The sequence below is a fragment of the Camelina sativa genome, chromosome 3, assembly GCF_030686135.1.
Source record: "Camelina sativa cultivar CO46 ecotype springtype chromosome 3, ASM3068613v1".
NCBI lineage: Eukaryota > Viridiplantae > Streptophyta > Magnoliopsida > Brassicales > Brassicaceae > Camelina > Camelina sativa.
In genome coordinates this window covers 2,589,803-2,603,836 of record NC_141882.1, presented here as the reverse complement: position 1 = coordinate 2,603,836, position 14,034 = coordinate 2,589,803, and the positions used below count along the sequence as shown (strand labels likewise).

The 14,034-nt window shown below is 39.5% G+C and overlaps 4 protein-coding genes across 6 annotated transcripts; 2 read left to right on the top strand and 2 right to left on the bottom strand.

Annotated features, from left to right (window-relative positions):
- The first annotated feature begins 249 nt into the window (after positions 1-249).
- LOC147946526 (uncharacterized) lies at positions 250-1,059 on the top strand. The gene has a single exon (XM_087508063.1). The coding sequence runs from the start codon at positions 327-329 to the stop codon at positions 840-842; it is 516 nt and encodes a 171-aa protein (XP_087364189.1). The 5' UTR covers positions 250-326; the 3' UTR covers positions 843-1,059.
- Positions 1,060-3,172: 2,113 nt separating this feature from the next.
- On the bottom strand, positions 3,173-6,298 carry LOC104778594 (cation/H(+) antiporter 14). 2 transcript variants are annotated; one of them, XM_010503047.2, is made up of 3 exons: positions 5,800-6,298; positions 4,667-5,662; positions 3,173-4,578 (listed from the first exon to the last, which is right to left on the bottom strand). In XM_010503047.2, exons 1-3 carry the CDS (start codon positions 6,049-6,051, stop codon positions 3,337-3,339), a joined length of 2,490 nt encoding a protein of 829 aa, XP_010501349.1. In that variant the 5' UTR covers positions 6,052-6,298; the 3' UTR covers positions 3,173-3,336. The 2 variants fall into 2 exon arrangements, with proteins under 2 accessions (XP_010501349.1, XP_087364188.1); XM_087508062.1 differs by having other exon boundaries at positions 5,823-6,230.
- A 145-nt stretch (positions 6,299-6,443) lies between these two features.
- Positions 6,444-8,087, bottom strand: LOC104764991 (U2 small nuclear ribonucleoprotein B'' 2). Of its 2 annotated transcripts, none has more exons than XM_010488622.3 (5): positions 7,957-8,087; positions 7,544-7,716; positions 7,216-7,309; positions 7,029-7,108; positions 6,444-6,924 (listed from the first exon to the last, which is right to left on the bottom strand). In XM_010488622.3, the coding sequence occupies exons 1-5, from the start codon at positions 8,027-8,029 to the stop codon at positions 6,667-6,669; spliced, it is 678 nt and encodes a 225-aa protein (XP_010486924.2). In that variant the 5' UTR covers positions 8,030-8,087; the 3' UTR covers positions 6,444-6,666. The 2 variants fall into 2 exon arrangements, with proteins under 2 accessions (XP_010486924.2, XP_010486933.2); XM_010488631.2 differs by having other exon boundaries at positions 7,032-7,108.
- LOC104764981 (protein TIC110, chloroplastic) lies at positions 7,995-13,844 on the top strand. The gene is made up of 15 exons (XM_010488609.3): positions 7,995-8,894; positions 8,977-9,036; positions 9,126-9,249; positions 9,383-9,451; positions 9,552-9,650; positions 9,780-9,846; positions 10,132-10,196; positions 10,281-10,375; positions 10,789-10,916; positions 10,989-11,089; positions 11,245-11,461; positions 11,764-11,918; positions 12,139-12,264; positions 12,369-13,340; positions 13,437-13,844. Exons 1-15 carry the CDS (start codon positions 8,371-8,373, stop codon positions 13,683-13,685), a joined length of 3,051 nt encoding a protein of 1,016 aa, XP_010486911.2. The 5' UTR covers positions 7,995-8,370; the 3' UTR covers positions 13,686-13,844.
- The last annotated feature ends 190 nt before the right edge of the window (positions 13,845-14,034 follow it).

Below are 14,034 nucleotides of genomic sequence, written 5' to 3'. Positions count from 1 at the left end.
GGATAAATTGGTGAGATAGAAATTTGAATAATGTAGCATAAATCCAAAAAAAAAAAAAAAAAAAACATTTACTTAGGTAGATAGATTAATGCTAGTACATGTTTAATGAGGGTGGAATCAAGTTAATAACGAGAAGACAAGAGGGCATTTCAGTCATTTACGGGTCCGTAAGACGTATGGTCAAGCCCGCTTCGGTGTTACGTGAAGTGTTGGCTCCTATATAACCTCGTCTTCTCCAACTTGTTCTTCCCCATAAATCTGATATTACTATCAATACATAATAAATACACAAAACAAAGAAAAAAAAGAAGGGGAGAGAGAGAGAGATGGGAAACAGCTTAAGGTGTTGTCTGGCTTGTGTTCTTCCATGTGGAGCACTAGATTTGATCAGGATCGTTCATCTAAACGGCTACGTTGAGGAGATCACACGATCAATAACTGCCGGAGAGATCCTCCAAGCAAACCCAAACCACGTCCTAAGCAAACCATGTTCTCAAGGAGTTGTCCGCAAAATCTTGATCTTGTCCCCTGAATCTGAGCTCAAGCGAGGGAGCATCTATTTTCTTATCCCTGATTCTTCCTTGCCGGAGAAGAAAAGGCGGAGAAAGGACGCTCCTCGCCGTAAAAAGACTCTCGAAAACCCTAACGCCGACGCCGCCACCGGAGACGTTGTTAAAGGTGATGATTCTGAATGCGTGAAGTTGTGTGAGAAGTACTTAGCAGAAGTTGTGTCGTCGGCCTCGGATGGTAAAGAACACCGTCATCGCCGGCGACACAGCAGATCGGCGTCAGTATCCACGTGGCGGCCTCATCTCGACAGTATCACCGAGGATCTTAATTAACTCCTCTTCGCTCTTCCCTTTACGGCTTTACCTCTCTAGCTAATGGTGTTTTTTTGTCCGGAAGCCGGATTCTTCTTATGTTTCGAGAGATTGTTTTTTTTTTTTTGAGGAAAATTTCACGAAAAAAAGTTATATAATGTGGATAGGATCTGTGTTTGAAATTATGTTGTTGTAATTTCGAGTCAGTCACCTGAGAATGATTTCCGAATTCCGATAATCAGTCATTAATCACAAGCAAATTGCACATATAAATTCAACTATGGCCAAAGTTTGATGTGGTAAATTTTTATTGGACATGTTAACACTGTTTACATGGAATAATATGGAAGAATGCGAACGGTTTAAAAAACTTTAAAAAATGGGATTGAAGTGTGTGGTGATCCATTTATAGACTAAAAGAGCATCAATGAAATTATGATCAATGATTATGATAAAATGTGTGTTTAACGGAAATACCACTTTGTTGAATGATTAGACTTAATTTTATAAGTTGGGTAGTTATGAAATAATAATTTATAATTATACTTTAGTGTGCAGGTTTTCACATGTAAGTGGACCAATCGAAAAGCCTTTGAAACCGATTTTTTTTTTCTTTCTAAAAAACATACGTTCCAAATTCCAAATAATATAAACATTTAATCATAATGTAAAATAAAAACAACTTATAATGTAAACCATGAAAGTTTGTTAATGATTATTGATAAAAAAATAAAAGTAAATTAATGAACAGTTTTATCTCCTCATGTAAAATGAATTGAAATTCTTATTGTGTAGAGATTTGTTTTTCAACTCTTAACATTATATATAAATGAGTTAACAATATTTTTTTTAACACTCATTAAAGTTTCTAAGATTCGATTCGTTTAAACATGTCAGGTACGTACGGTGGTTGCTATTTAAACCTAAAAAAAAGTTTATAAGAGTAAAAAAACTACATTCACTGTTACTAGTTAAATAAAAATTATATTTTTGATGACATTATGATCAGCTGGAATTTAAAATACAGTATAAAGAAGTTCATAATTTTGTTATTGGACAAAAAGGTTGGAGATGTCTACAACTACAAATTAAGATATTTAAAAAAAAAATATGAAATGATTGCAATAAAATATCAGGACTAAAAGACTACATTATGATTCTTCTTATTATTAAAACATTTAAAGATATATGACCCCAAAAAAAAAGATAAAATGAAAGCTGGCGGGCCCATCTGAATTTGCTGCCTTCACATGGATTCCCTCTTCGATGCCCCATCTCTATTAGACATTCATTTTATTTTTTTGTTTATTTATCACTCTTTCTATTTTCTTCTATTTGATTCCCCTCCTCTATGGTCGACGATTTTTACTAGTAATATTTTTGTTTGTATAATATAATGTGTATGCAACTATACATTACTATGTTTGGTCCAAACAGCCCATCTTCTCCATACGCCTGAGCAATAAATGCTTCCAATTTTTACGTACATATTCATACATCCAAAATTTGAATTCATTCGCTAGCTTTAATTTATTAAGCGAAACTAATAATTCAAAGGTTAAAGTTTGTTTTTGTGTCCAATATTTATAATGCTGTAGATTTCTCTCCTACACAATGACCAATACTAATATGTTATTTGTTGGTTATTATACTGATCTGCTATATCTAGTATCTACCGCAAAAAAAAAAAAAAAAAACTTAGCGTAGTTCTTGTAATATGAATATCGGAGAGTGACTAACTCGTTCTCACGATCATCTGACGCTACGTACTGATCTCTCACGTCAAAGCATGACACGTCCGTTGCTTCTGTCCACATAATAGCAACTTTGAGATCCCCACATCTTGGGAATAAACGATCCCACTTTCAATTTCTCGAAATAAACTCTGGGGTCTCATATTAAAAGCACATCTCTCAATCAGATATATTTTATAAGATTTATGATTTATACAAGAAACTGAAAAAAGTATGAATTATGTTATGAGAGTACGTTTGTCCAAAAAAAAAAAAAAGGTTATCAACTGTACAACAGACAAATTGATTAACATTTTCAGAATAGTTAGATGATACTGACATTTGTCATGATTGATTATTTGATTTGACGACTAGTCGTTTTGTTGATAACTATGGGTGGCTAATTGTTGTGTACGGGACTAGCATTTTATTTTATTTAAAGCATATTTTCCTTTAAAAAAAAATGAAATATTAAGCATGTGATACAGTGCTAACATTTTACTGTAGTGTATATTTTCTTATGACATAGGTTTTATAATTAAGTTTCTGTAACTGCTAATTAAATTGTGGTTTTCCTCCATTCATGATATCTTTGTTGTTTCTCAATCCAATTAAAAATGGAAAATAACTGAACTGACCATTCCAAAAAACATGTGTGTGTTCTACAATATCAGTCGCTTAGTTACAAAACTGTAGTTAAAATAACAAACACTAAAAACTACATCCTTTATTTATGTTGAAATTGAAAAAAATAGTAGAAACAAAAAGAGAGACTACAGTAATCAACGGTTGCTGTGACGATCAACCGAAGTAAATCCTTCTTCAACAGAAAAATGTGGGTGCACTCTTGGATCCCCAACCCTAGGAGGTGAATCTGGCAATTTATAGCTATTATCCATCGCTAGAGACTCTCCTTCTTGCTGATGAATCACTAGTACCGAGAAATGAAAATCCGGTGACGCAAACATGTCTCCGATCACACCTAGCTCAGGGCACTCGCTCCAGTCTGTAAGCCCGTACAGTACGGACGACTCAAGGTCATGGTCACGACCCACAATTACCAAATCGTATGAGTCACCAAGTGCACTAATCACTTGCGTGGTTTCCACGCCATCTCTTACTATCTCTTCTCTGTAACTAACTTTCGGTTTGTTCATGGCGAAGCTCTTGAAATCGTTTATAAGGTGAGACTCTGAGAATTCGGATTCCTCTTCTATTACGTAGTTCTGGTGGATGGTGCTTTTGTGCCGGAAATGGATCATCGTGACGTTCACTTCCGGGTGTTCAGCGATTCTCATGGAGAACGCTAAGGCTTCTGCGTCGTCTCGGCCTTCGATGTAGATCACTGCGACGTTTCGCCACGTGTAGCTCATGAGGACCGAACGGCGGCCTTCTGTTTCTCCCCGGTCGATAAATATTCCAACCGAGCAAGGTGCCTTGTCTAGAACGTTAAGGTTTATGCTACGGATTGCAGGGTTTACGTGGTCGACCGTACCATCTATAGCGTACTGTTTGTGGAATGGGATGATAACGAGCGTTGCTTTCTTGTCAAGGGCGAGAGTGCAAATGTCGTCGTTGATGCTGGAGAATGGAGCTGCAGCTGTGAAATGCTGAGCCATTAGGGTTCCTTGGTTCTGCTGTTCGAAACGTTGGAAACCGTTGACGATTTGAGTGGATTGCACTGTGTTGGGATCGAGTTTGTTCATCTGGTGATGCGGTACGAGCACAGCGTGTGCTCTGCCTTTAAGCTCGACGAGGTGCAGCGTGAAGACAGAGATCGGGCTGAACCGACTCGGGTAAGAAGCTTCTAGAAGATTAACCATGGAAGGTACGTTTTCGACGTTGTAGACGCAAAGCAGGAGACGGAACTGAAGGTTTCGTTGTCTCGTATTGAGGATCGTTCGCTTGCTCGTGCTTCTATAACGCTTCGACGGGTCGTAGAGGTATACAACTAGGAACCGTGAAATGCCAGTCACGAGCAAGAGCGTGATGATAAGGAGATTGAAGCATTCTGTGTTTAGAACCTGCGAGATTGATTATATGGACCGATCTTACGTTTAGAGACAATTTGATCAGAGAAGCAAAAAAATAATGAAAGCCTTCTAATTATACCTTTTCGTCTCTCCACATGACGCATGTGTAGATCTCAATGACTCCTTGGCAACACATCAAGAGGGCCAAACAAAATGCGTCTCTGATTTGTATGTTGCAATAAGCGGAAGCTGCTGCTGTTCCAAGGAATTTGCAGCCGTATGTGATGAGTATCACGGCCTCAATGATCTTCACGTGGCTCTTTCCGAGCACGAAGAAATTGGTCTGCAATCCACTAATGGCGATGAAACAAGGGAGCGTAAGGCTAGTTGCAAACATATCGAGCTTTGTCGAGAGCCCGGTCCCCAACGGAGGTCCATCCGGGAGAGATACTCCGAGCCAGAACGCTCCAAACGCCGCATGGACTCCGAGAACTTCGGAGGTCAAGCTTATTACCAACAAGATCATTACAATCGGGAAGAATGGGATCTCACCTGTTTTATCGATAGAAATGCTTCTTCTCTCTGTCAGCCAGATGATGACCGGTCTGCAGACGACGAAAATCACTATGATAAGAGCAAAGACCCAAATGAAAGACCAAATGCTAGATGCTGTCCCATCCCGCAAGAACATTCTGAAAACGAGTGCCACAATCCAGCTAAAGGCCTCACAGACAATGGAGCAGTTCGTGGCTAACCGTCCAAGATCAGAGTTAAGGATGTTGAGCTCGGCTAATACGGTTGTGGTGACCGGGAATGAGGTCATTGCATTGAGGGAGATCACTGTGCCGATGCAATGGACAACGTCTGGGGGGAGCTTGTAAGTGTTTTTCAAGAAGAGGACAGTGAGGTTACCGAGGGAGAACGGGAAGGCGTAGGAGGCTGTACCAATGAGTATGGCTTTGGAACCAGCTTTACGAATGATGCTAGCGTCGATTCTTAGTCCGAGTAGGAAGAGATGGATGAAGAAACCAAGGTTCGCGAGAGTTTGTAAAGTAATTTTTCCGTTCATGGGGAATACCATATCTTTGTATGCAGCGTTTTGGCCAAACAAAGACGGTCCTAGGATTATACCAGCCTGCGTGATAACAACATTTCGCAAAATTCAATAAAAGGAAAGAAATGAAAAGAGCTCAAGATTCCATAGATTAGCCTAAGTTTTCCTCTGGGACTCTTTGATCACAGAAAAAGAAAGAATTATAGACAACTTATTACCAAGACTTGGGCAGAGATCATGCCTTGCTTCAAGGGCTTGAGAAGGCGGTAGAGAAGCCTTGAAGTGACGATGATGATGGCCATTTGCAGCAACAAAAGTGGCATTGCGTATTTGAGAGGGTCACTGCCCAAGAAAACACCCTTCGAGGTCAACATGTGATATTTTTGGCACACCATGTTTTCCACCAAGAACGGCCCATGAACTTTGCCTTTCTGCATCGAGTTCACCTCATCCAGGTCTAGCTTTGACATCGCTCTGATTTTTGTGCGTACAAAAGACTTGTGAAGAACTTGGAGGAAGAGGAATTGCTCTGTAATATGCAGAAACTACTTGATGTGGACAGAGAGAACTGAGAATCTCTTAGTGAGATGAAGAAACAAAACAGAGGACTCTGTTTTTATTTTGGGGAAACGTTGATTATCTTGCTATCATCAAATGTAGAATGATTTCCAAGTTTTGTTAAAAGGTCAAAGACGAAAAGGGAAGTGAGAGAAAAAAGAGAGAGATGAAGCCCCTATTTGTTGTTTCTATTTATTGATTCCGACTATTTTTTGGCTGGTTGATGTTAATAAACATCCCATAATCTTCTCATTCTAAATTCATGGTTTCAATTTCCCTCTAAGTCCCTAATAATAAAAAGGCATTTAAAATGCGATTTTCTACCAACCTCGCTAATTTTTTCGAATCTCATTACATTCTGGTCGAAAAGCTTTATCTAGGTCCTTCAAACCACTAACCGGAATTGAACCAAAGGTCCAAAACATGCATGATACGACCTTTTGCTTTTAAACAGCCGCAAATTAGTATACCACTACCATTCATCCGCATAGCATTTGTTCGTTCAAAGGTAGACAAACCTCTGGTTTTCACTTCTTGGCAAAAGAGATTATCATTGGATTCGGTGGAGTGATCTTGAAACCCTGAAGAGCCTGCATCGCCATAGAAGATTGAACATCGTCTCCAAACTCCACAAACGCAATTCCGGGTTTTGCTTCGATCGTTCTTATCTCCTTGAATCCTGGGTATTGCTCAAACAGCATCTGAAGCATCATGCCAGTCGTCTCAATGGGAAGATTCTGAATGAAGAGTATGTTGTTTGGTGGAACCGTGTCTTGCCCACTCGGCTGCAAAATTGAAGAGACGGGTATTGGAAATAATGCGAAAACAAGAGTTTACAGACTAAGTTGCAACGATGATGTCTGTCAGAAGATAAATGTTGAGGTATTACCACAGGCCTTCCATTCACAGCGGTTGCGCCATTAGGCATGCTTGGTTGTTGAGTTTCTTCAGCATGTTGCCTCCTTTCAACTGAAAGTAAAATGTGTGTTTTAGTTAATTATCAGATGGGAAAGTAGAAGAGGAAGATAAAACGAGCTGAAAAGTTTGAACTTTGTGATAGACAAGAAAGGTTAAACCTTTCTCTTCTTGCATTATCTTCTTTTCTTTCGGGACAAAAGTCCCTTCGGCTTTAGTAACACAATCTGACTTTGATTTTGCATATTGTATCCGCTGCACCCAAACAGATCACACATCACCATGATGTGAATACTGAATAGTAATGTGTAATGGCAATTAGATTTCACTAATCTATTACTTAGCAATCACTTGTGCCCTCAACATCTAATGTCGTCATATTTCCTTCAATTAAATATAATCAGCAAGCAAACTCAATTACCACTCCTAAGTTAATCTCTGCAACTTTCTAATGGATAGAGCTGGAACATAAGACATGAGAAAAAGTACCATTGGCTTATCATAGAAGGGAAAGTTTTGCATCTGACGGACAGCATTACTAGCGGCTGTGACTTCAGTGAAGACAACCCATGCTTGTCCCCGGAGCTTAGGAGTCTTTAAAGCAACCACATCATGTATCCTTCCAAAGTGAGAGAACAAACAGTAAAGAGATCTCTTCAGCTCTGGAAACAAAAAAAAACAAAGGGTTGAACCGTTAAAACATCAATAGAGTCCTAACTCAGGCATTTAATTTAACCGTCGTAAAACATCAAATCGAGCAACTTTAAAAACCCTTAAGAGAACCTAAGACACGGTAACACATTCAAGAGAAGCAAGCTCACAAAACAGGGAACAAGTAACTTATGCATTGCAGAATCTGCAGACTACATACAGCAAGCAGAATAACGAATGAATAGCGTTACCTTCTTTATTGACCTTCTCATTGATATTCTTTATGTAGATTGACTGATTCGGTGGTACATCAGCCGTTAACATTTTTCTCCGCGACGAAGACGACGGCGACGACGACACTGCCCCTGCCCTAAACCGTCGCGTTTCCAATTTACACACGCCGGTTATTTTTTTATTTTTTTATTTTTTACTTTAAACTTCTTACCGTTTTAGAAGATAAAAAACAGCACGCAGTCTTAAAATATTATTAAAAAACGTCTCGACGTTTTGAAAGGGCAATTTCGATGTTTTTGTGAAGGCCCTATCCCCTTTCCCTTTTCTTCCTCCGGATCTATCTTCTTCTTCTTCTTCTTCTTTCCTTGTGTTAAACCCTACGAGCTTCTTCACTCTACGACTGCTAGGATCCTTTCACAGTAGGGGGAACCATGAATCCCTCCCTCGTAGCCGCCATCAACGCTCCAATTTCACCTTCTCCACGGTCTCCTCTTCTCTCTCACTTCCTACCTTCTTTGCCTCACCGTTTCTCCAAGTCTGAGTGTTTGACTCGCCGTCGTTACCGAGTTTCGTTCCCTCGCAACTCAGCTGCTTCCTCCGACCAAGTATCAGTATCTACGCAGGCCAAGAACTCCGATGTACACGGAAATAAGAAGGAGCTCACCGGATTGCAACCTATTGTTGAGAAGATGACGCCGCCGGTGAGGCTTGCCACTTCTGCTGTTGTTTTAGCTGCGTCTTTAGCTACCGGTTACGGACTTGGGCTCCGTTTGGCTGGCTCCAGGAATATTGCCTTGGGTGGGGCTGCTGTAGCTGGAGCCGCCGGTGGAGCTGTTGTTTATGCGTTGAACTCTGCCGTACCGGAGGTAGCTGCTATCGGTTTGCATAATTATGTTGCCGAATTTGAAGATCCTGCCGCTGTGACGAAAGAGGATGTAGAAAAGATCGCTGATAGGTTAGTGGTTGCTTGAATTGTTGTCATATTGCTGAGATTTACGCACACGAGTGTACTTAACGTTCCTTCTTATGTGTTGCAGGTATGGTGTTAACAAAGGAGACGAGGCATTCCAGGCTGAGATTTGTGATATATACTGCCGGTGAGTCATGTTTTAAATCCTAAAAAGTCAGATGTTGTCTCTTAATTGGAGAATTCTGTAGTAATCTTTGCATCTTAATCTGTGATTAGGTATGTAACTTCCGTGCTTCCAAGTGAAGGACAGTCTCTCAAAGGGGATGAAGTGGCGAAGATAGTCAAGTTCAAAAGTGCTTTGGGGATAGACGAGCCTGATGCAGCTGCCATGCACATGGAGGTGCTTTCTAGATTCTTTTTCTTTGTTTGTATTAGCCTTTAGCTTTTTTTTTTTTTTTTTTTTTTTTTTTTTTTTTGCAGTTAATTCAGAAGTATCTTGGTTGCATAATCACCAATTCCTTGGTTTTGTTTAGATTGGCCGCAGGATTTTTAGGCAAAGACTTGAGACTGGAGAACGTGAAGGTGATGCAGAACAGCGTCGGGTGAGTCGCCAGTCCCTAGTATTTGTTATTATTTTTATTGTGGGCTTGTTCAGAAAGAAAGAGCACAAGCGTGATCACAAGTTGTATGCTTCCAGTGCAGGCATTTATGAGGCTTGTATATGTTTCAGCTCTTGTGTTTGGAGACGCGTCATCCTTCCTTTTACCTTGGAAGCGAGTATTGAAGGTCACAGACGCTCAGGTAGGCATCTACTATTTTTCCATAGTTGTGATTTTGCGCAATATTTGTTTTATGGGGAGTTGCATATTGGCAACTTACTCCGATATGGTAATCTGAAGTTCTCTGCTATTGTCTTAATCTCATTTCTAGGTTGAGATTGCTATCCGTGAAAACGCAAAGCAGCTGTATGCCGAGCGGTTAAAATTAGTCGGTAGAGGTAATGTTTTACATTATGAGATGGGAAGTAATGTTACCTTTGTAGAACGAAGAGAGTTTGCTCGTGTTGGTTATATCAATTAGTGTGGCACATCTTTTTCCATTGGGTTTTGTATGGTTTCTCAGCGAGTTGTCTGAATACCAACCTTAATTGTTACTTTGCATGGGACTGTAATAATGTAATGGATACTTCTCATTTAAAATTGATAATAGATATAGCTTAGCATTTTCGTCAGCTTAATGCATGGAAACTTACATGGTTATCTTTCTAAACATGTTCTTGCAGATATTAACGTAGAAAACCTTGTGGACCTTAGAAAAGCACAACTATCATTCAAGCTTTCTGATGAGGTACTCTATTTCTTTGTGGCATTCACTTCCTGCATCTATGGTAGTCTGGTTATACTTCTTCTGACAGTTTCTTCTCCCTCACAGCTAGCTGAAGACCTGTTTAGAGAGCATACAAGAAAAGTAGTCATAGAGAACATTTCATCCGCGCTCAGCATACTTAAATCTCGCACACGAGCAACGTAAAGCACTTTAACATATTGCTTGCATGATGATGCATAGAATAATTATAATCCATGTGAATTAATTTGGTTTACACTTTCAACTTTTTATTCTTGCACCAATTAGTTGTGACTTCTTGCTACAGTGAGTTTGGTCGGGATGAACAGAGATTGACATGTTGCTTTAGTTTTAAGTTTTGGTTTTTGTAAAAATTGATCAGAAATATTTCCCTCTTTTGCTTTGTTGAAGTGTCTTTCTAGTATAAGTATTTAAAAGCAGTCTAAGGCTTAACAGTTATTTACTGTGAAGTAAAGTCATGAGATTTTAATTTTATAAGTTTTTGTATCGTTTTGATAATCAATAGTGGAAACAAATTGGATCATCTAGTAAGTCTAGTATGTAGTTTCAATGATTGTTATTTAAATTTATCCAGGAAGAGTTTGGCATCTGTCGTGGAAGAGCTAGAAAAAGTGCTGGAGTTTAACAACCTGCTGGTATCCTTGAAAAGTCATTCAGAGGCAGATCAATTTGCACGCGGGATTGGCCCTATTTCTTTGATAGGTGAAGATGCTTTTGACCTCCTCTTTTCTGAATAAAAATTATGGCTCTCAACCTTGCATCTCTGTGGCTTAGGTGATGAGTCTGATTTTGAGAGGAGAATGGATGATTTAAAGCTCCTTTATAGAGCATATGTTACAGATGCTTTATCTGGTGGGCGCATAGAAGACAATAAGGTAAACTCAAGTCGCACACCAGATTTATATAAGATATTATATACTAAAGCTTGGTTGCAAGTTCTTTAGAGAGCAGGTGTTTTAGATGTTGTATCCTCTATCCAAGCCCCATTATTTTTTTTGTATTTTCTGATTGTCTTTCGGCTGAATTGTAGCTCGCAGCAATGAGCCAACTTAGAAACATACTCGGACTGGGAAAACGGGAAGCTGAAGCTATTAGTATTGATGTGACGTCCAAGGCATACCGTAAAAGACTTGCTAACGCTGTTTCTAGTGGTGACCTTGAAGCACAAGACAGTAAAGCAAAATACCTTCAAAAGCTCTGCGAAGAGCTACACTTTGATGCACAGAAGGCAGGCTCGATCCATGAAGGTATATGGACCTTGCATTAACCAATGAAACCTTATGTTGTTATGTTATGAATGAGGTATACAGTTTGAATTGCACAAATCGCCCGAATATAAGATAGGTCCATGGATTAAAATCTTATTAGTTTAGTTCATGGCTTGTAAACCTGCTGGTTCCTTATCCTTGCAAGCTAGCTTTCAGTGTTGTAGATTTGGTTCTTAACAAACTTCCAGTAAGTTTTCACAGGGTTACGTGCTGTTACTTTACAATTAATATCTATTTTGGTCTTTTCTTCTATTATATGACAAGCACCTACTCTTTTTCAGAGATCTATCGGCAGAAGCTTCAACAGTGTGTTACTGATGGCGAGCTGAGCGATGACAATGTTGCTTCTTTGTTAAGGTTGAGAGTCATGCTCTGTATTCCTCAGCAAACCGTCGAGAAAGCTCATGCAGAAATATGTGGAACCATATTTGAAAAGGTAATCCAGTTATCATCTCCTCCCTTTATCCTATTTTTCATGGTCTTGGGTTGACACTGCAGTTTACTGTCTTTTCGAAAAAAATATGTTGTTAAGACATCCGTCTCATCTTTTGTTTCAATCTTTTCCCGTTGACTTTTAATTTTGACTACATTATAACCTTCACATCTTGTTGCCAAAAAGTTTACCTACTGATACTTATTTGTTTGATCTTTTCCAGGTTGTGAGGGATGCAATTTCTTCTGGAGTGGATGGTTATGATGCTGAAACTCGCAAATCAGTAAGAAAGGCTGCCCACGGTCTTCGGTTATCCAGAGAAACTGCAATGTCTATTGCTAGCAAGTCTGTGAGTCTCACACTATTCACTTTCTCCATGTTTGGTATTAGGATTTGTTATTATTCTGACTTATCATAGCAGGACATGAAAAACAAAGCTCTTCACTGATGCAGGTCCGTAGGGTTTTCACAAACTATATCAGACGAGCAAGAGCAGCAGAGAACCGCACCGAGTCAGCAAAGGAGCTTAAGAAGATGATAGCTTTCAACACGTTAGTTGTGACTGAAATGGTTGCTGATATTAAGGGAGAATCATCTGATAAGGCACCTGAGGAGGAGCCTGTTCAAGAGAAAGAAGTAGATGGTGAAGATGAGGAATGGGGATCTATTGAATCGCTCAGAAAGACGAGACCCGACAAGGAAATTGCCGAGAAGATGGGAAAGCCTGGCCAGACTGAGATAACTCTTAAAGATGACCTTCCTGACAGGGACAGAATCGATCTCTACAAAACATACTTGCTCTACTGTCTAACCGGAGAGGTAACAAGAATCCCTTTTGGCGCCCAAATCACAACAAAGAGAGACGATTCAGAGTACGTGCTTCTGAATCAGCTTGGTGGGATTCTTGGATTGACTTCGAAAGAAATAGTCAACATTCACGTAGGTTTAGCCGAGCAGGCTTTTAGGCAACAAGCTGAAGTGATTTTAGCTGATGGGCAATTGACAAAGGCTAGAGTAGAGCAGCTAGACGAGTTGCAAAAACAAGTTGGTTTACCTCAGCCACAAGCCGAGAAGGTTATAAAGAATATAACGACCACAAAAATGGCAAACGCGATAGAAACTGCTGTTAACCAAGGAAGACTGAACATAAAGCAGATACGTGAGCTCAAGGAGGCTAACGTGAGTCTTGACAGCATGATTGCCGTGAGCCTGAGAGAGAAATTATTTAAGAAGACAGTGAATGACATATTCTCATCAGGAACAGGTGAATTTGATGAAATCGAAGTTTACCAGACAATCCCATCCGATCTCAGTATTGATGTGGAAAAAGCCAAAAGAGTTGTCCATGATCTCGCTCAGAGTAGATTATCAAACTCTCTGATCCAAGCCGTGGCATTACTCAGGCAGAGAAACGCTAAAGGAGTGGTATGCAAATCCTCGTTTGCCTCTCTTTATCTTGACATAAACTCTGGTTTTTCAGCTTGTAGGTATGACTCGTGTATGGTTATTCTATGGTTACAGGTCTCGTCCCTGAATGATTTGCTTGCATGTGACAAAGCTGTGCCGGCTGAGCCGATGTCATGGGAGGTCTCAGAGGAACTATCCGATCTATATGCTATTTATTCAAAAAGTAATCCTAAACCCGCGCAGGAAAAAGTCTCGAGGCTGCAATATCTGCTGGGAATAGATGATTCAAATGCAGCTGCGCTCCGTGAGATGGAAGATGAAGCATTATCTTCTGCTGCAGAAGAGGGCAATTTCGTCTTCTAAACCTTTGGAGAAATAGCTCGAGTGATTTTGTATTTTGTTTTATGGTTGAGGGAGGTAAAAACGATTTTTGAATTTTAAATTTGACCAAAGCCTGTGAAAATTTTGTATCAGAACCAAAAACTTGACCTGATGGGAATAAATTTCAAGATCCACAAACAACAAGACGTGAACAAATAATGCCTAATTAGTATGAATCTCAAGAAACTCATAATCTTAGAATCAGCCAATGTGTGAAAAAAAAAAAAAAAATATTATGCACATACACGTGATGGTTTTTTTTGTTCAAACATAAAAAGATAGAATAACAATTACTTCAATGGTTGAGAATTTGACCGTAAGTGGAAGTTAT

What these genes read in the sequence shown, in the direction of transcription:
- LOC104764981 (XM_010488609.3), top strand. Translation starts at nt 8,371, where the DNA reads ATGAATCCCTCCCTCGTAGCCGCCATCAACGCTCCAATTTCACCTTCT. An exon ending in AAATCTCGCACACGAGCAAC is followed by an intron (nt 10,376 to 10,788) that starts GTAAAGCACTTT and finishes AAATTTATCCAG; the next exon opens with GAAGAGTTTGGCATCTGTCG. An exon ending in AGAGAAACGCTAAAGGAGTG is followed by an intron (nt 13,341 to 13,436) that starts GTATGCAAATCC and finishes CTATGGTTACAG; the next exon opens with GTCTCGTCCCTGAATGATTT.
- LOC104778594 (XM_010503047.2), bottom strand. Translation starts at nt 6,051, where the DNA reads ATGTCAAAGCTAGACCTGGATGAGGTGAACTCGATGCAGAAAGGCAAA. An exon ending in TGATCTCTGCCCAAGTCTTG is followed by an intron (nt 5,663 to 5,799) that starts GTAATAAGTTGT and finishes GTTATCACGCAG; the next exon opens with GCTGGTATAATCCTAGGACC. An exon ending in TCATGTGGAGAGACGAAAAG is followed by an intron (nt 4,579 to 4,666) that starts GTATAATTAGAA and finishes TCAATCTCGCAG; the next exon opens with GTTCTAAACACAGAATGCTT.
- LOC147946526 (XM_087508063.1), top strand. Translation starts at nt 327, where the DNA reads ATGGGAAACAGCTTAAGGTGTTGTCTGGCTTGTGTTCTTCCATGTGGA.
- LOC104764991 (XM_010488622.3), bottom strand. Translation starts at nt 8,029, where the DNA reads ATGTTAACGGCTGATGTACCACCGAATCAGTCAATCTACATAAAGAAT. An exon ending in CCTTCTATGATAAGCCAATG is followed by an intron (nt 7,310 to 7,543) that starts GTACTTTTTCTC and finishes GTTTGGGTGCAG; the next exon opens with CGGATACAATATGCAAAATC. An exon ending in CTGTGAATGGAAGGCCTGTG is followed by an intron (nt 6,925 to 7,028) that starts GTAATACCTCAA and finishes TCAATTTTGCAG; the next exon opens with CCGAGTGGGCAAGACACGGT.